Source organism: Hemiscyllium ocellatum, chromosome 45 (genome assembly GCF_020745735.1).
Source record: "Hemiscyllium ocellatum isolate sHemOce1 chromosome 45, sHemOce1.pat.X.cur, whole genome shotgun sequence".
In the NCBI taxonomy this organism is placed as follows: domain Eukaryota; kingdom Metazoa; phylum Chordata; class Chondrichthyes; order Orectolobiformes; family Hemiscylliidae; genus Hemiscyllium; species Hemiscyllium ocellatum.
The window spans coordinates 635,528-656,059 of NC_083445.1; the positions used below are offsets into that span (position 1 = coordinate 635,528).

General features: G+C 43.5%; 1 protein-coding gene across 3 annotated transcripts in view; it reads right to left on the bottom strand.

Annotated features, from left to right (window-relative positions):
* Positions 1–264: 264 nt before the first annotated feature.
* Positions 265–20,532, bottom strand: part of slc44a2 (solute carrier family 44 member 2) — a 90,796-nt gene continuing 70,528 nt past the window's right edge. For 2 of the 3 annotated variants that reach the window (XM_060855288.1, XM_060855287.1), the window contains exons 11-22: positions 19,055–19,186; positions 16,229–16,328; positions 15,790–15,882; positions 13,651–13,738; positions 12,135–12,397; positions 9,527–9,621; positions 6,971–7,074; positions 6,570–6,643; positions 6,359–6,429; positions 4,673–4,761; positions 4,259–4,343; positions 265–1,832 (exon numbers count right to left, since the gene is read on the bottom strand). In XM_060855288.1, the coding sequence (XP_060711271.1) occupies positions 1,741–1,832; positions 4,259–4,343; positions 4,673–4,761; positions 6,359–6,429; positions 6,570–6,643; positions 6,971–7,074; positions 9,527–9,621; positions 12,135–12,397; positions 13,651–13,738; positions 15,790–15,882; positions 16,229–16,328; positions 19,055–19,186 (1,286 nt within the window). In that variant the 3' untranslated portion in view covers positions 265–1,740. Of the gene's footprint in view, positions 1,833–2,236; positions 2,686–4,258; positions 4,344–4,672; positions 4,762–6,358; positions 6,430–6,569; positions 6,644–6,970; positions 7,075–9,526; positions 9,622–12,134; positions 12,398–13,650; positions 13,739–15,789; positions 15,883–16,228; positions 16,329–19,054; positions 19,187–20,532 lie in introns of those variants that run through there. The other variant, XM_060855289.1, reaches the window with a different exon arrangement.

Sequence of the window (20,532 nt, forward strand, 5' to 3'; positions counted from 1 at the left end):
TCTTGAAATGACAAGATTCGAAAAAAAAAGATTCTTACAGATTGGTTTCAAAATATGAAAATTTCAAATTTAAACTAATTACTGCAGTCAATATAAATACACCCTCATTCAGGCCCCATGCCCCAGTCTTAAGCCAATACCATCCAACACTCACTGTGTCTTTTTTGGAGTTGTCAAATCTTAGCAATTCAAGTCATTGTAATTATAATTAATTGAATTAACACAAATAAAAGTGGAGGCAAAAATGGTCTATAATAAATGATATAATTAGGCACTTTTGATTTAATATGGAATGAAGCAAGAATTATGCCTGTGGGATCAATCTGCTACAGAACAGATTTAAATTCCAACAGCTCTTGACATGAATACATCCAAAACAGCCTCCTTAGTTTACAAAAATAACAACAACTTATTTCATTGGCTAACTGTGGCATGCATAAAAAGATTGGCTGTCTCCCCATCTGTCATATTTGTACGAGGAAGCAATATCTGGACAAACTTTATTTAAAGCCAGTTAACATTGTAATTTCATTTATACAGTAAAGCTATATCTTTATCATTGTTAAAATAACTTTTTAAAATCCCAATAAAACAAACAAGCTGTTTCTTAGTTAGGCTGAGCCTTCTCTGATTGAGGGAGGTTTATATCTACCACTTGGATTTAACAAGGTTCTCAGAAAATAATCAATTAAAAACAATTAAATTAATGCCTCATTCTTATCTTTAAGACAAGAACATTAAATTCTGTTGCCTAACCCTAAGAGCCTAAGGAAGTGAACTCAATATCAAATCTTGCTGCCTAAGGGACAATATTCTGTAAATAAATATACTGTTTGTAATAGCATGAAGAGCACATGATTTAAACACCCCTAAATGGGTTACTCATTAGCTTAAAACAGCAAACAAACCAAAGCACAAGCCCCCAGGAGCTACAATAATGCTATTGACACTTCAGGACTTTTTAAGTTTGGAAGATTATGGGCACTTGACATTCAATTTACTCTTAGCATTTCTCTGGAGTAGGATACAAACTGCACTAATTTTAGGGATGAGGCCAGAATAGATTAGTTGCTTATCTCAAATGTTTTGAGGCAGTTATCCAAAAGACTCACATCAAGAATGAGAGAGGGGATGGGATACTGGAAATTTCAGAGCACTCCTGGAATCCAAACAAGTGGCAACAGTTAGTACAGTCAGGAGGTAGGGGTGAAAATTCAGCATGTGCACTTCCAAGTTGATGTACAGTAAACTGCCTGTGCAACAGGCAAAAATAAAAGTTCACTGTCAGGTGTAGCAAACAAGCTAAGTGGAACACTGAAGTCAGCACATGGTGCATGAAAACTTAGCTGACAATGTAGTTCAAGTTTATAAATGCCACTTGAATCGATCCATGACATTGTGGTAATCGGAACAATCAGTCTATACTAAGTGGCTATCACCTAACTACAGACAAGTGAGCTTTCTTCCTCTTAAAATGTAAAAAAATGCAACATCTCTCAGATGATAAGAACCTAATTTTATCTCAAAACATGGCCCCTTTTTGGCACATTACAATGGAGGTGGAGACTACAGTAATGCAGATAGAACTGTTACAAATTGGACCTCAACCATGGCTGACTGCACACCAAAGTCTAGAGCTCTTCATGCTCAGTCTTGTGCCACACTGTATTAGTGGCAGGGTTGATCCAGGATTCTTTAGATATACAGTTGACTCAAGTTGCAGGCTGTACTCCACAGTTCTCATTCATTTTTTTTTTTCAGGATCTTCAGGAGTGCTTTGGACATGAAATAGGGTCTCTCATTCGAACCATCATTCCTCTCCAGGTCTTCCACTGCATGGATAGTAATATCATAAATCACATTTATCAATAAGACTCTAATAAATCCCAGGTCAATCTAGAAACTGGGTGCAATATTAATACACAAACACCTACTACAATTGACCTGTGCTGTCAAAGCAGCCTCTTAAAATGGTCACTCATCCATAGGTGCAGTTCAGAAAAGCACATCTTTCACTGAAGACAAATCAAAGAAAGAAATTGTTTCCAGTGAAAGTATCAAGTTGAAAAGAAATTTAAATGTAGAAGGGAGTAATATAATTGAGTAGCTACTATCATTTGAGTGTAGAAATTTTGTTAAAGTTATCATTGAACTATTCCAAAGTTCTCTCAATTGAAGGCTCTCAATCTCTATAAGAATCTTTAGGCAGTGACAATTAGGTCCAATTTCATAAAATCAATCTGCATCTATTAATCACCTCATCTCTCAATCTACTCTAAATAACAATTATTTCTTGTACCCATTAGATCTGTTCACCTCACTTTCTCTAGGAGTTTATCCCATAGCTTGATTACCATTTTGGAAAGAAAATGGCTCCAACACAATCCACTACCAACAGAAATATTCCCACCTTCGCATTGTTAGTTAACAGTTAACTAACAAGGAGAATTTTGCAGAAACGTGACAAAGGCTGTAGTTTAGTGACAGGCTCCTCCCAGGGCATCTTATTAATGAGGATCTTCATTGGTCTATTAGTGACTAAGCCTCATTGCAAAGCTCTTAGTCACTCCTCCTGGATCTGTGGTATCTGAGAGTCATATTCCTTTTTGTACAGAATGTCGCGCAGATCCGGCGACGAATAATACGGTCTCTCTGCGGAGCCATCATTCCGCTCGAGATCTTCACCTGGTTTCCCAGTAGCAGTGGCAGAAAGGCAGAAGAATCCAAACACATTCCCGTGCAGAATGGAGGCAGATAGTGCAAGAGCAAAAAGAGGAAAGATGAGAAAGAGTAAAAAAAGAGACAGAAGTAACGATCACATTCAGTAAAAGGAAATTATGTCACACAAAAATATAGAGAGAGCTCAGTAATAAGCAATCAGGAAAAACAGAGGCCACTGGAAATACAAAAGTGTCAGTATCCAGCAAAAGCAGGCCTACTGTGGGGTTTATAATTCCTTGCTGTACCTCCATTAAAGAAAATCAGAATCATACCCTAATCCTGCCAAATTAACAATTAAAAACTGTGGCGAGGTGGATAAACTTTACAGACTGAATTCCCTTGGATGTGCTGATGGGACTAGCCAGCTGTCCACCTTGAGAATTACTTCAAAAATCGGGTTTGTAGATGTAAAGGACACAGGTCCAGAAGATAGACTGGTCAAGAACAGTACTGCAGATTTAAGGTTATTACTGGTGCCTGACCAAGATCTATAACCATGAGTGGAAGGTTACTTGCTTCACCTTAGCTGGGAATGCATTGCAACCAGATTCCATGACTGTTAGAGGATCTAACCATGGCCAGCTTACCCAGTGAAATTAGGTCATGGATTTGTTCTTGATTCAGACCTACAGCCCTGTTGATTTCATTCCCATTCCAATCCAACAGATGGAACAATGGTGTTGGAGAAAATAAAACAGTAGATAGGACAAAGGGCAAAACAAGAGGGGGGAAATTGTAAACAAAAACAATTCAATGATCTGATGACCCTTCCTGACCCTAATGATAAGACTAGTTACAGAGACATTTGGAAATCAGCAGATGATACTGGCAAGTTACCTGTCCTGTGAAAAATTCTGGTCCTTGCTGAGGTGAAATCTCAAATCTGGTCATATTTTTAACCTTTAAGAACTAGTTATTTATTTTGCCTAAATCTTTTTTCATTGAAGTGCTAATGTCTGTCTACAGGTCCCTACAGTACCCCATTTACTGTGATCATTCTAGGAAACAGGTAGTCTTAAGTCCCGAAAACCCACTGCGCCATTCAATGAGATCACAGCTAATCTGTGAGTAAAGTGCAGACTGAGTGTATCAACAAATTGCTGGGGAGCATTGTGTATGCCTGCTTTCAGTCAATGGCCACAGGTGGTATTGCCTAACAGGAATCACTGGATATTAGGAGGTGGTGACTCAGCGAATTCTCATCTTTTCTTGAGGTCCACTGTAGCACTAATACAGGCACTCCAACATAGATTAGCAAATTTAGTCAGGATCACTGACTGAAACTGAGCTTCCTTGGTTTATATAGCTCTGCTGTTCCTCAGACTGACTCACTAAGTCATGTAGTAGTGACGAAAGTGAAAATCATACTTTAAAAATAAAATTCTCTACTTTGTAGCAATACCTAATTATTTAATGCAAGTTTAATGGAAAATTTTAACTAATTTTAATCAGGAAAACACAATCAAAATTCAATTTGCCAGGCCCATCTTTAGTTACAAACACAGACGGATCAAAAATGTCCCAGGAGCATACTCACAGAAGCAGAGGAACAGAGTGTCCACACACATTGCATACACACTGAAGAATCCATGTGCAACAAGGTAAGAACCCACAATCAGAGTCTGCAACATAAACACAAGTACCACTGCTTCAATCAGTGTGCTTTTCCACAGATTCAATCTTTGCTGTTCTACTGTACAAATGGTCATGTCTGATATTAGTTAACTAGCACACAAAGATTAAAAATTGTGCAATTTGCTGACCTTGATGGCTGTTACTCACTGTACAGGACAGTGATTACTGTCTTTATTTCCAGATAAAGGTCTGCAATGGAGCAGCAATCAAGAGGAAACTGTGATCTTACAGCCATACTCTTGTTACATGCCCAGCATTAAAAAAGGTGTGGGGAGGCAGGTTCAGCTTAAAGCAAGCACGGACTGATCTCACTCACCAGCAATGGAACCCAGTAGTAATTCAAGGTTGGGCCCTTGTCTTCAAATATGTTTATTCGATTGGTGAAGAAGAAGAATCCAAGAACACCTAGGGGACAGAGAGAGACTGAATAAATTTAGCAATAAACCACTTACTAATTACTGATCAATCTATTTACCAAGGTGAATGAACACACGAGTGATCATGATAAGGGAAATGATCATGTTCTCCTTTTAAAGACCCAAGCAGCCAGAATCCATATCAACATTAACTATCAAAGGATAAAGATTTCTCCCGTTTGATTCCAACTTGTTGCTTGTTCCTAATGAGAGAGCTGCTCCACTGAACATCAGCAACCAATTACACTGGAATCTCAAATAGTTCTCAAAACACACCTCACATGCTCAGGGTCTCCAACTCTTGGTTGCTTCCTCTCCTTATCGCAAAGATACACAGGGTAACTGGAGAACCAAGAATTGTCTCAACTTTGTATAGACTACCCTCATTGGACAATATCACCCAGCCTTGCCGTGTCTATAGGATGAGTTAGAATTGTTGATCATATTTGACAGCTGCATGATCTTGAATAAGTTCTGTGATGGGTGACACTCATTCCTGTACTGGCCAAAGACGGCACAGTCAATTTGTTTCTCAGTACTCGCAGTTCGTTACACTGCGAGAGAGCGCAAGAGAGCGCGGGTGAGAAATTCGCTCACAATTGTTGGACTTCCCCTCAGACCAGGATGGGAAATGGTGTCAGGAACGAGCAGAAGTCTCCAGACCAGATCTCAAAACGAGGATCCTTCATGGGCAGCAGGGCATAAGAATAATTGTTTTATCCCCCTGTATTTTTCATTTCTTTTTACTTTATAAATGTTCACATTTAAGTAAATTTGTGTTGTAAAATCTAAGTTCTCTTAATTACACTTAATCCAATCCAAAGAACCGTTTGGATCCAACCACTGTGACATGCCAATCTGGGACTAATCAGTCAGCAGAATGTTTACACTCAGCACAGGCTCCATCGCTGGAACAATCCATGGTAATGAGGGGACAACTCCAAGTAATGAGAGCATGAGGCAGCCTGACAACTCTCAATCAGAACACTTGGGTCGGGAGTTACTATCCAACAATGGGCAATTGCAATTCTGCAGAAAGGGTCACCATGTGGCCCAATCTCTCTCATACTAAAGCAGCATAAAACCCACAAATCTATGGAGATGTAGAAGTAGGTACAGATCATTCACCACAGCTTGGAATCAAGGATTTTCGGAGTTTCTCTGATTTGGTATCACATCCAGTTTGATAACTAATGGGTCCCATAAAAAGGGAGTTCACAATCTCAAATTCAAAATATTAGTCTCACTGAATAACCAAGAAGGAGTTTTCCGGGCAGGGGGATGAGGATGTGGTGAGGAGGGAGAGAGGGGTGGGTCGGTGAGGAAGGGGGAAAGAGAGTGTGGAAAAGCAGTAGTGATAGAAGTGGTAAGAGGAGAATAATCAAGAGGGAGGGAGGGAGGGAGGGAAGTCCTCTGGGGATGAGAATCAAGCTATTGGTCCTGATTTTTAGTGGGTGGAGAGGTGTGAACAGTCAAATCTCAGAACTTCCATTATATGTACTCAGCACAGTCTGGTGGACAGCAGCAGATTCAAGAACAACAAACATCTCCATTATACAGACAGTAAAGTTAAAATAGTGACTGACCCACTCCTCCGACAATAAGCAGTTTGCCCAGAAACAGTAGGAAATCCGTAACTTTATCCAAAACGACAACCCTGTGAGAAAAGAGAGAACTGGGTAACTTCTCACTCCTCAGATTGATGCCCCATTCACCACCTTCTCCTCCCTGTCTAGTTGTTCCTCCTCCAGCCCCTCCCTGATCCCTATGTCCAGGCTGTCCTACCATCCCACTCACCGGATGATGTTTCTCATCAGTAAGAAGAAGGCATTCTTTGCGGAGGTGCAGAAATTCTTCCCGTAAATTGCAACCTATGGGAAAGAAACAGACACACACTCACTCAGGGTCACTTATAGCCTGTTCTGCCCTTGACCCTTTTGTTGGTGTCTGACTGAGCAGAATCAGCAAGCAGCAGCAAGAGGGGACTAGACTTAGAGTAAGTGGAGACTGAGGTGGAGGAGACAATGGGGGAGGTGAGAATGCGAGGGGCCAGCAGAAGGGAGAGCGCAAATCTAGAGGGAAAGCAATTTTTATAACCAAGGACACAATTTTCGCTCAAGACCCCAGAAATAACATTGAGATAACCAGAGAATCTAACCATTCAGCCACAGGAAATTTAGAAAAAGACAAATACTTGCCATGATATAAGCATTCCTGTTCAAAAACTTCAGGAATTTCTCCAAACACCAGAAGCAACATTTCAGGCAAGACAACATAAATTTTGCAACTTTATTCTGTGCACCTGTAAACCACAAATGAAAACGGTTATCATCTGCTCAGTCAAAAAATAACAACTATACTTCTGTTCCTGCTCACTCATGGGATGTGGGGGATGATGACTGGGCCAGCACTTTATTGCCTGTCCTGAGGTGCCCTCGAGATGATGGTGAATCACTGCAGTCCATGTGCTGTAGGTAGACTCACAATGTCCTTAGGAGGAGATTTCAGGATTTTGACCCAACAACACTGAAGGAATGGTAAAGTATTTCCAAGTCTGGGTAATGAGTGGCTTGGAGGGGAACTTAAAATTTTGTTCCCATGTTTCTCCTGCCCTTGTTCTTCTCGGTGGTGATGGCATCATAGATTTGGAAGGTGCTGCAGAAGGAGCCTTCATGAATTTATGTAGTGAATCTTGTAGATCGTATACACTGCTACTGAGTGTTGGAGGAGGAGGAAGTAGGTGCTTGTGGAGGTGTCAGTTAAATGGGCAGTTTATTCGGGATGATATCAAGCTTTTTGAGTGTTGTTGAAGCTGAACCCATCCAGGCAAGTGGGGAGTCTTCCATCACACTCCTGACTTACAGATAGGCTTTGGGGAGTGAGGTGGTGAGTTACTCACTGCAGGATTCCTAGCCTCTGACCTGGTTTATAGCCATTGTGACTATATGGCTGCTTCTGTTCAGTTTCTGGTCAATGGTAATCCCAGGATGTTGACAATTGGGCATTCAGAGATGGTAACACCATTGACTACTATCAAGGGATGATGGTTAGATTGTCTCTTACAAGAAATGGTCAGCCCAAGTCTGGATATTGTCTAGGTCTTGTTGCATTTGAACATAAACAGCTTCAATATCCAAAGAGTCATGAATGGCACTGAACATCGTGTAATCATCAATGAAGATCCCCACAGATGGAGGAGGAAGGTTATTGATGAAGCAGGGGAAGATGGTTGGATCTAGGATACTATGCTGAAGAGCTCCTGCAGAGATATCCTGGAGCTAAGATGACTGTCCTCCAACGATGACCATTTTTCTTGTGCCAGGTATAACTCCAACCAACAGAAATTTTGCCTCCAATACCCAATCCAGTTTTGCTAGGAGTCATTGATGCCACATTCAGTCGAATGTAGCCTCAATGTCAAGCACAAATAGCCTCATTTCACAAACAAAAATGCTGGAAAAGCTCAGCAGGTCTGGAAACTGAAATCAAAGCTAATATTTCAGGTTGATTGACCCTTCCTCAGAAGAAGGATCAGTTTATATGCAGAAGATAGCGTGGGGGGTCATTGTGGAGGGGTGGGAGAAGGGGAGAAGAGGGTAAGGAGAAAATAATAAGTGGGGATAGAGCTTAGAGAGGACAGCAATTGGACAGAGTAAAAAGTGAGGTCTGCAGATGCTGGAGATCAGAGCTGAAAATGTGTTGCTGGTTAAAGCACAGCAGATCAGGCAGCATCCAAGGAACAGGAAATTCGACGTTTCGGGCCAGAGCCCTTCATCAGGTTCCTGATGCTGCCTGACCTGCTGTGCTTTAACCAGCAACACATTTTCAGCAATTGGACAGACAAAGGAATAGGTAACAATTTGGTTAGGAGAGTGAATTAATGACAACAGTTAGTGACGAACAATGGGTTGTGTGTAATAGCACACTGTGGGATAACAAGGTCTGGCGTATAGAGTAGGGGCTAGGACAAGGGAGAGCTCAAGCCAGAAAGTTATTGAACTTGGGTCCCCAAGCAGAAATTGAGGTGCAGCAAGCCAGAGACATGTGGCCAGGGAACAGAGTGGTGTGATGAAGTGGCAGGAATTGGAAGCTCAAGGTCTTTTTTTGCAAAGAGAATGTAGATGTTCTGAAAAGTGGTCACCCAGTCTACAAAAACACTTTGCTTCCCCATTGTAGAGGAGACCACAGTGTGAGCAGCAAATGCAATAGACTAGGCTGAGTAAAGTGCAGGTAAAGACCTGCGCCACCTGGAAGGTGTATTTGGATTTAAAGCAGCGAGGTGGAAAGAGACAGATGTTACACCTTCTGTGGTTGCAGGGGAAGGTGCTGTGAGGCTGCAGAGGTGTGTCTCTGTGGACCAGGGTCTCCACTCCCCTCTGGAGTTCAGCTCTCTTAGCCATGCTTGAACCAAGGTTGCAATGAGGTCAGGAGCTGAGTGGCCCAGGCACAACCCAAACTGGGTGTCACTGAGTAGGTGCTGCTAGATAGCACTACTGATGACCCTTTCCATCACTTTCCTGATGATTGAGAGTAGACTGATGGGGTGGATTTGTCCTGTTCTTTAATAGACAGGAAAATTATCCACATTGAGAGTTAGATATTAGTGTCGTAGTTGTAGTGGAACAGGCTGGCATGGGGTGGGGGGGGGGGGGGGGGGGGGGGCTTGTATTAATACATCATCCAAAGCAGCTTTAAATAAACAACTGGTGAGAAATAGATGATGGAAAGAATTGAAAGGTTCCAACAGCTTTTACCTTTCACTTTATGATCGATATATTCCAACAAAACTCTGATAACCTGGACAAGGGCTAAGAGGAGAGATCCAAATGCCAAGGAGCCAGTGTGGTACCTGCAGAAATGGAAAGTTATGAAAATTAATTGGAAAGACCTGGTCAATAGTGTAGCAAACACCACAGGAGCATGACTGCTCAGTGGAACAGGTAATGTGCACCTTTACTCCTTGTGTCTCCAAAAAGGGGGTACCCTGCAGAAAGTCCTCCTGCCATCTGCCCTCCATCCAATGGGAGTGGAGAGAGGGAGAGATTTACCACACACATTCTGGGAATCAATCCTCTCTTCTTCAACATGGAGACCTGATCCCTCACCATCCTTTTATACTTTCAAACTCCACCTATGTTGCAGGCTTAGGGCTGAAAACACATTTGGAACAGAAGAAAATAAAAGGATGCAAGTCAGAAAATAAAGGGAGGAAAGCTTAGAAATACCCAACGACAGGCAGAATCTGCAAAATCAGCTGTCAGTGTTTCAGGATTTTGACTATAAAATGTCTATCATTTCTCCTGCGAATATTACTTTTACTTCTCTTCCCAGTGTCTGTTCCTTTGCCTCTGTCCTGCATTTAATTTTATTTTCATTGTTTTCTGTTACAGTAGTCTGACCCAACACAAACCTGACACTGCACTTCCTCAAGTAGCCAGTGGGTGGCACCTTGACCAAACAAATGAAAAAGGGAACCACTTGAGCAAGTTCACAAGGAGTCGGTCAAATTGATTCAAAACAGCAACTGAAAATGTGATGCTGGAAAAACGCAGGAGGTCAGGCAGCATCCAAGGAGCAGGAGAATCTTGTTTTTTCCTGCTCCTTGGATACTACCTGACCTGCTGCGCTTTTCCAGCAACACATTTTCAACCTTGATCTCCACCATCTGCAGTTCTCACTTTCTCAAAACAGCATTTGACAGGCCCCCAGGATTCCTGTAGAATTGGCACAGTCCCAGACCACCTCAGAAAGATGAAAAGGTGGTGATTTAACCTGTGGGTCACCACACCTCAGCCGAGGGAAAGGTGGAGAAGAAGTGTACTTCATGGTAACCTCATCCAGCGTGGGAATTGGACCCAGGCAGTTGGTATCATTTGTATTACAAACCATCCAGCCAACTGAGCTAACCGACTGGAAGCCCACAATCAGAGGACATCTCAATACGTGCGCCTCTGTGACCTCATCGTCTTCACCTCTAAACCTCCTCCAACGCCGAGTCCTTGTTTGCTATCCTGTCGCCTCACTGATCGCTGAGATTAGGTCACACACTTTGTCTCTTCTTCAAGAATTTAAAGAACGGGTCATTATTGCTGCAGTTTGCTCAGTGGATTTATTGCCTGATTTTGTACAATTTCAATTTGAATTTGAAACTATGATTTACCCAGTCTTAACCAGGATAAAAAAGGTGTGAGAAATCAAATCTCACTACACTGCAGCAAAACTCAATGTACAGGTAAATTCCCAATGCCCAGGGAAAGCCACTGTGCTCAGTGCCATGTCCATTATGGGGGAAATTATGAGGCATTGAGAAGTACACTCAGTATTAATGCAGCAATTAAACTTTGTGACATATGGCTAATGGACCTTCATATACCCAGCCCCCAGTGAGCTCAATGCAGCAGTAGGTTTTTGTTATGACAAACTAAGTGGTGCATCTGCTTGTGCTTTCTACAATGCCCACAATATGCCAGCAAGCTCAAAACAACTGATGCATCTATACTGTCAGCACAGTAGGCCAACTTGTTAAAAATAGTCAATTGCTTCAATTTTACAGTTCAAAGTTTTTCTCAGTTTGGACATAAACAGTTGATCCCCCTCTCCTGAAGGTGCTGACTCTCCCCACAGTACTGTTCCCCCTCTCCTGAAGGTGCTGACTCTCCCCGGGGTACAGTTCCCCCTCTCCTGTAGGTGCTGACTCTCCCCAGGGTACAGTTACCCCTCTCCTGTAGGTGCTGACTCTCCCCAGATTCCAGCTTCCATCTCCCGAAGGGGCCGACTCTGTTCAGTGTACAAGTTTAATTGATGGAGATGGCAGCATTCAATATCGCCCTGAACTTTGACCCCATATCAGGTTATTCAAACCCATGTCTGGATGGGTGCAGCTCCAAAATGATCAGCACCATTCAGGACAAAGCAGCCCACTTCGTTGGCACCACATTCACAAATATCCACTCCCTCCCCTGTCGACACTCAATAGCAGCAGTGTCTACTACCTACAAGCTGCACTGCAGAAATTGACCAAAGATCCTACGACAGCACCTTCCATCACCATGACCACTTCTACCTCGAAGGACAAGGGCAGCATAGGAATACCAACCCCTGGAAGTTCCCCTCCAAGTCTCTCACCATCCTAACTTGGAGATAAATCACTGATCCTTCAGCGGCACTGGATTAAAATCCTGGAAATTTCACCCACCCTCTTCCCCAAGGGTATTGTGGGTTAGCCCACAGCAGGTGAACTGCAGCAGCTCAGGAAGGCAGCTCACCAACATCCTCTCAAGGGCAATAAATGCTGGGCCCAGCCAGGGACATCCATCTCCCACAAACAAAAACAAAACCAAGAACGCACACTCACGCTCTTACCTGAGTGCACGTCCTATTGAAGAAAGCACTGGGAATGCTGGAATGTCATCCGGTTTATTAAAAGCCCAGTAGTAAGAGGCAAAAGCTCCTGCGAGTGTAACCTGTCCCAAGGCAATGACAAAGTTGCTGAGCCAGAAGAAGAGAAAGACATTGTAGAATTGGAAGAAGATGAGGTACCGATGATAGTATGACTCGCCTCCATAGAATGCAAATATACACTCTGCTTCCGGGCACTGCTTTATAATCTTGGAAACATTAAAGGTCTAGGAGGAGAGAGAGAGAAAGAAACTATAAGTTATTCACAGAAACATCACCCTAGAACCATAACATGCAACCTCATGAAGCTGTAGAGGAGCTGTTCAACATCCTCACTACAAAGCTTCATTAGGTACTGCCCACAGGTCAAGCCTCAGTAGCCCCCTTCCCTGGTCAAAGCTGGCAGGAACCAGAGGACATTGACAAGGATTTCATCTCCTGGGATTTTCCCCCAAGATTGGAACAATGAGGCTGGACATTTCCGTAAATCAGATGGAAAAGCACAGCCGGTCAGGCAGCATCAGAGGAGCAGGACAGTTGACATTTCAAGCATGAAGAGCCAAAGCCTGAAACGTTGACTCTCTTGGTCCTCGGATGCTCCCTGGGCTTGCTGTGCTTTTCCAGCGCCACACTCTTCAATTCTGATCTCCAGTATCTGCAGTCCTCAATTTCTCCATAATTCACATGCGTCTGGTTTCATACACAAGGAGACTTGGAGCAAGGTATTGCTATCCAGTTCTGGTCGACATATTGGAGTGGTAATATCTGGATCATTCAGTATCACTCCAATCAGATTGTTGTATGTTCCCTCGCCACTGCACTGACTCCAGCTGACATTGTTTAGGAGCTTGTTTAAATGGCAGAATCAAGCAAAGTCATCTCTCACACGTACAGAACCACAGACACATCTGGAAGCTCAGACAGACAGGCCCACAGACATTTTGATCATGAGCTGAACTGATCAATCCATCTCTGAAATGTGCAGAGTTGGTGAGACCACCTCAACTACCGCCTGATTAAGGACAGTGCGCAGGAGGATATGGACAACTGTCAGTTGCTGTGGATCAGTGCAATAACAGGAAAAGCACTTAGATACTCAGTCACTAAGGGAGATGATCAGCTTGACATCTTTCCGAATTGTTATAAACCAGAGCCACAAGGAAACGGGGTACAAAGTCTCTCTGCTGATTGGGACGGAGGTAAACTCTCCAACACCACCACATCAGGGACGAGCAGTGATGTTCGATGCTGGAGCAGTGGGCCATGTCTGCCATTCAGCCCATCTAGTCCAGACAGGTCAATGGGACGATGGTACAGAGCAACCGTGGACAATGACTGACAAAGCAAACCTCCCAGAACACCATCAAATGGACGAGACAGGGGCTGCATCATTCCGAGCATGGAGATGCTGGTGGGGCGAAAGAAGAAAGGAAACAGCCCCCTTTTCTCTCGGCATCTGTTGTTCAGAAATACTACTCACGTCAGGATCACAGGTCTTCATGGTGTAATTACAAGTCGACTCATTTGCCAGCACTTTATAAACTGCTTGGCCGGAGGTTGACAAGAAGCTTCAGAACAAACAGTCAAGGCAACAGATAACTTCTTCAAATGGAGGGTTAGAAAATACAACATGGAAATTCATACAGAACCTTAGCACAGTGCCCAGAATATTCAGAAAACCAACACGTACAATCAATGAATCAGAGATGGTGACATCAACTAAGACCCAATCAAAGACCAATGACAAATGAAAAGCTTTTGTTTTGGATGGGTTTGGCCAGAATTTGGGAGAACTTTAAATGGTGTCAAAGGACATTAAAATGAGCCTTAATTTATTATTTCCAAAGAACAGGTTCCCTATCAGTGACAGTCCCCCTTTCATCAGGAACAACCCTCCAAGAATATGGATCTCCCTCAACAGCAGAGTGTTAAAATTAGATTTTCAGCCTAAATCTCTGGTGTGGAACATGAAACCACAACTCGGCCTCAAGGGTGAGTGTGTTACATATTAAGCTTCATGCGTCAGAGATGGAGTGTGTGTGTGGGAATGGGAGTGCAAAGAAGACAGAGTCAGTGACAAACTGTCGTCTTTTTGAAAATGGGATGCATTGTGTGGGGGAGAGGGGGGAAAGAGGGGGGGAAAGAGGGGGGGAAAGAGGGGGGGAAAGAGGGGGGGAAAGAGGGGGGGAAAGAGGGGGGGAAAGAGGGGGGGAAAGAGGGGGGGAAAGAGGGGGGGAAAGAGGGGGGGAAAGAGGGGGGGAAAGAGGGGGGGAAAGAGGGGGGGAAAGAGGGGGGGAAAGAGGGGGGGAAAGAGGGGGGGAAAGAGGGGGGGAAAGAGGGGGGGAAAGAGGGGGGGAAAGAGGGGGGGAAAGAGGGGGGGAAAGAGGGGGGGAAAGAGGGGGGGAAAGAGGGGGGGAAAGAGGGGGGGAAAGAGGGGGGGAAAGAGGGGGGGAAAGAGGGGGGGAAAGAGGGGGGGAAAGAGGGGGGGAAAGAGGGGGGGAAAGAGGGGGGGAAAGAGGGGGGGAAAGAGGGGGGGAAAGAGGGGGGGAAAGAGGGGGGGAAAGAGGGGGGGAAAGAGGGGGGGAAAGAGGGGGGGAAAGAGGGGGGGAAAGAGGGGGGGAAAGAGGGGGGGAAAGAGGGGGGGAAAGAGGGGGGGAAAGAGGGGGGGAAAGAGGGGGGGAAAGAGGGGGGGAAAGAGGGGGGAGGGGGGGAAAGAGGGGGGGAAAGAGGGGGGGAAAGAGGGGGGGAAAGAGGGGGGGAAAGAGGGGGGGAAAGAGGGGGGGAAAGAGGGGGGGAAAGAGGGGGGGAAAGAGGGGGGGAAAGAGGGGGGGAAAGAGGGGGGGAAAGAGGGGGGGAAAGAGGGGGGGAAAGAGGGGGGGAAAGAGGGGGGGAAAGAGGGGGGGAAAGAGGGGGGGAAAGAGGGGGGGAAAGAGGGGGGGAAAGAGGGGGGGAAAGAGGGGGGAAAGAGGGGGGAAAGAGGGGGGAAAGAGGGGGGAAAGAGGGGGGAAAGAGGGGGGAAAGAGGGGGGAGAGAATGCATGCAAGACAGACACAGAGAGACTGTTTGCATACAAGCATAGAATAGAATAGCATCCATACAGTTTGGAAAGAGGCCCTGAACACACTGAGCAATTTAGCACAGCCACTTCACCTAAAGTGTTCATCTTTGGATTGAAGGGGGAAAACCAGAGCACCTGGAGAAAACCCACACAGACAGTTGCCCAAGGCTGGAATTGAACCTGGATTCCTGGCATTGTGAGGTAGCAGTGCTAACCACTAAGCCACCGTGCAAGGGAAAGATAGCTTTTTTTTCCACATCATCTTTTTTAAAATAAGGCTGTTGCAATAGCATGTTCCCAATTCACTGGTACCTTACCAGAATCCAGAGAGTTTTGGAATATTATAACTAATGCATCCACTACCTCTGCTGCCACCTCCTTTAATATCCATGGGTGGGGGCCATCAGACCCTGGGACTTATCTGCCTTTAGTCCCATCAGTTTACTTAATATCTTCTATTTACTGTAATTATACCAAGTTCTGTGTAGTAACTGCAGTTTTTGGGAAGAAATTATCACCTTCCACTGTGAAAACAGAGGCAAAATTTTGGTCAAAAGATACACAGCAGTAATGCCCCAGTAAGCTACGCAGAGTAACAGCAGGAGATATGTGATGACAGGATAGACCAAAGTGGACATAATACAGCCAACAGCTCTGCAGAAAGACAAAGAAAACATGGCAAGTCACTGATATTGTTGTCAAGAAGTCTCTCGTAATCCAACTGTCTTCCCATTTTTTCCCTTATACACCTGACGTGGTTGTGAACCGACTTCAGGCGAGGAGTCTGAGACCATCAACAATCCCCACCTTAAAGCCAGAGCATGTCGCAGCCCACTACCTGCTTTGCTCACCTCAAACCCCCAGCCACCCTGCCTCATCCCTCACCTCAAACTTGAGCCCTCCCACCTCCCAATGCTTCAGCTCAAATTGAATGACGACCCCCCCATGGTATCCTGGCATCGAACCCGAACCATGCTCTTTATAATCATTCTGAACGCACTTGCTTGCTTCCTTTAGCAGGGCTATTGCTATCAGAATCCTCTTCCGTAGGAATATTAACATCAGAATGATGATAACTTCCATGATTACCAGAATGATCACTGCAATGAGAAAAAGATGACATTACATATTTGTCTCTGGGAGCAGAGAAACATAAATCAGAACTCACGTGCTGACGACAAACTTCCAAACCCTCGTGATGTCAAACCCAAGAATGGTTGCTTCATTATTCCTTGTCTAATGGATGCTTTGTTGTGAGCAAAAGCTTGTGTGTGCAACAAGGTTAAACACAACTGAGAAGAGGAGAATGGAAAGGTACAAGTCACCTAATATCTCACTGAAAGTGAGCAGTCCCCATGTTATTTCAAGGTATGGTTACAAGCCCTTCAAACATCGAATCTCCTGCTCCTCGGATGCTGCCTGACCTGGTGTGCTTTCCCAGTAACATACTCCCAACGCTGATCTCCAGCATCTGCAGTCCTGACTTTCTCCAAGGTATGGTTATTTCAGGCACATAGGTACTCACTATCAAAGCAGACACTCTTCTGGTCTGCTCTTATCAATTGGAACTGGTTTAATTCTGAGTTTTGTGGAACTTTCCACAACAGCAGCTGTCACTCGGATTCAGCCGATTAAAATATTTATTGACAAAAATGATGTCTTCTGTCAAATAAAAAAGTTTAAAGCTAACATTATGGAATGAAAACTAAAAATTATAGGACTGCTGAGACTGTTTAGACTGAAGTATGACTCAAGTCAGGATCCAAAACACTGGAAAGCAGTGGTGCCTGACCTTTGAACCACAATAAGTGACACTTCAAGCTATTTTCACTCAAGTACATTCGACATTTTTGCCCTGTCAATTGAGAGCAAAATGAAATACCATTGCAGAGTTACTGAAATGTAAATTCTGATAATCCCTGAAATTGCAACAATGGAAATAATAGAAGGCAAAGAAATATAGAAACAAGGCACTGCAAGTTTTGCATAAAGTGAGACATCCTTATCTTGGAGCTTTTTTTAAGTGCCCTGTTCTAACGTGTTTAAACAATAACTTGCTCTATCACAGATGTTAAAATTAAATGGTCTGTAGTTTTCTTGCTCTCCTTCCCTATTTTTAAAGGAAGAAACTGCACTTGTTAATTTCCAGTCCAATAGAATCTTTCCGGACTCCAGGGAATTTAGGAAAATAAATACACTGACTAAGACCCAAGAGAAGAGTAAGTTCATCAAGGATCAGCACTTGTCAACCTACAGCTCCAATAACTTGCCCAGTTCCACTTTGATGATTGTAATTTTCTTGAGTTGTTCCCCCTGCCCATTTCCTAAAACTCTAAGTGGAGGGACTAAGACTCAAAGTTTTTTTTTTGGTAATCTACAGAAACCCCCCTATTTGCTTTTACATTTCTAACATGTCAGACATGCTCCTTGGTTCAACTCAACAAAATAAACAGCATAGTCTGGCGCATTTCTCAGGGCAATACCAATTGTCTTTCCTGGTTTAAAATTTAAACAAGGCTTGGCAGTTAAGTGTCAGTTACCATTGATCAGTTCATTCCCATGACAACATCTGAACCAGAGTGCATTTGTCAATAATAATCAATCATGCTCCTCTCATACAGTACAAATACTTCCCCTGGAAATGGGAAACTTGTGAATTAATCTGATGAGTGCAAGACAGAAAGCTTTGACAGAATAGGCCTTTGCTTCCAGCAATAATCAGGCTCAGTTCTATCAAGTGAATGTTTTTACCCCAAGATTTGCTACAGCCGATCTTTTCTGTCAACAAGTTTGAGCACCAATTTCTCTCTCGCATGAACACGATGATTAAAGGTCCTAGAGAACTCTTTGTAGTATACCACTGCTGATACCCTGGCGATGAGCACTTACCCATTATCTCTTCACTTTGTTTAGTGCCACTCAGCCACTTTCCTAACCATTAAGTTGCCCTTGATCCCATGAGCTTCAACTTTCGCCAACAGTTTATGACAAGCTTTACCAATTGCTTCAGAAGTCCATGTAAATGTTAAAAGATACTCAATCAAAACATTAACCCCATTCCTTTCCACAGACAAACTTCCTTATTTCAGAGTTCTAACATCCACAGTATTTTGCTTTTCTGTTGAACAGATTAATTCTGCTTCATCAGATAGGATTTACTTGTTACAAATTGAAGTTAGATGAATCTGATCAGCTGAAAAATTTAAGGTGTTCAGTCACCTACCATTAAGTCACTAATGTACTTTCGTGAAGGAAACTGCCGTCCTTCCCTGGTCTGAAGAAGGGTTATACCCGAAACGTCGACTTCTCCACAAATCGTTTCTTCCTGGCTTGCTGTGTTATTTCAGCCTCATGCCAGTCTATCTATCCTCCCTTGGTCTGGCCTACATGTGACTCCAGACACACAGCAATGCGGCTGACTGTTGTTATTTTGCCTTCTGTGCAATTGGGGATGAGCAACAAATGCTGGCTAGTTTAAAAAAAAACACTCTAAATTCCTTAAAATATTTATTAGCCTAACTGATGCTTAATTCCCTGGTTACTCCTACCTGCCTCAGCTTTCTTGGACAGCAGTGTGACATATGCGATTTTCCAAACTAAAGATAAAACTCCTTGAATCAAACGATAACAGTGCATCTCAATGTTCTGACCTAGCTCGTTGAGGCTCCAGAGTGAAACCATCTGCGCTCTTTAGTAACATTTGTTTTCCTCACCACTACATTAAATGGCAAAGCTCCATTCTCTCTAACCCCACCAGGCTGGTTAAAATCTTAATGTTGTACACAGAGTTCAACTGCGATGTGAAGTGAAACAAACTGTTCCTTACAGAATGCCAGCCAGGTCTGCCGTAGATGCAGGTAGACTCGCAAGTCAGTATGTAAGCCCAGTTCTTTGATTGTCACCTCTGATCCTGGCACTCCTTTCAACTGTTTATATTCCATGTAGCAGTGAAAAATACCTGCAACAACCAAACAAAACAACTCATCTTCAGCATAATGTGCATTAACTACCAACAGTTTCCAACTCAGACGTTTTACAAAATGGTTTGCTTTTTCAATCTCCTCCTCTCTTGGAAGGCAGTGATTTTTTTTTGTTGGGTGAGTGAGCAATCTCTCAGTCTCCTCACTGTATGTCATGTGAGACTGAGCCTGATGACAGTCATGTCGTCTGAACACCTCTATCTATCCGTTTTGGGGCATTGTATTAGCACGGATAGAGCATTGGTCAATAAAAGGGTTGGGTTAAAAGGGGCATTTTCAGGATGGCAACTTTAGGGCCATAAGTATTTACAAAATATATTTAATTACTTGGATGATGGAAATGAATATATTATAGCCAAATTTGTGAATGACAAAAATAGGTGGGAAGGCAAGTAGTGAGGAGGACAAGAGGAATCTACAGACAGATATGGACAGGTAAAGTGAAGGCAGATGGAATACAATGTGGGGAAAAAAAAGAGAGAGAGGCTCTGTACTTTGGCAGAAATAAAGGAGTGAATTTCTTCAATGGCAAGATCCTGCAGAAAGCTGTAACACAGAGGGATGTGGGAGTCCTTGGCCAGGAGCCATACAAAGCTAACATCCAAGTTCAGTGGGTAAAAGGAAAGGCGAATGGAGTGGTCTTGTAAAGCTGTACAAGGCACTAATTAGACCATATCTCAAACAGTGAGCAGTTTTGGTCCCCTTATCGAAGGGGAGGCATTGGAGGAAGTCCAGAGAAGAGTCACTTGGTTGATCTCAGCTATGGAGAATTTTTTTTATTTTGTATATATAGAAGTTGAGTTGGTTGGGCCTGTACTCAGTTTAGAAGAATGCGAGCCATCCCTTGTTGAAACATGCAAGATTCTAACAGGGGTTGACAGGGTGGAAGTGGAAAGGTCATTTTTCCTACTGAGTGTGTGTCTAGGACCAGAGGCTATAATTCAGGATAATAGGCCACCCAATTAATGCAGAGATGAGAAGCGGACTCTTCATTCAAAGAATGTTTAATCTGTCGAATCCTTTATTCAGAGGGTTGTTGAAGCTGGGTCCTTCAGTATATTCAAGGCTGAAACAGACAGACCTTTAAACTTTAAACGAATCAAGGATTATGGGGTAAAAACACAGAAAAGTGGAGTTGAGGATTATCAGACTAGTCCTACTTTAATAAATAGAGCAGTCGCATTGGGCTGAATAGTCCACTTCTGCTCTCAAGTCTTATGATCACACCCAAACCTCATCCTACATTCATCAAACTACATACAAACATAAAAACATCAATCTGGCTGTGTTTCTGTTCCTTAACCTTAACCCAGGGCTTTGAGGC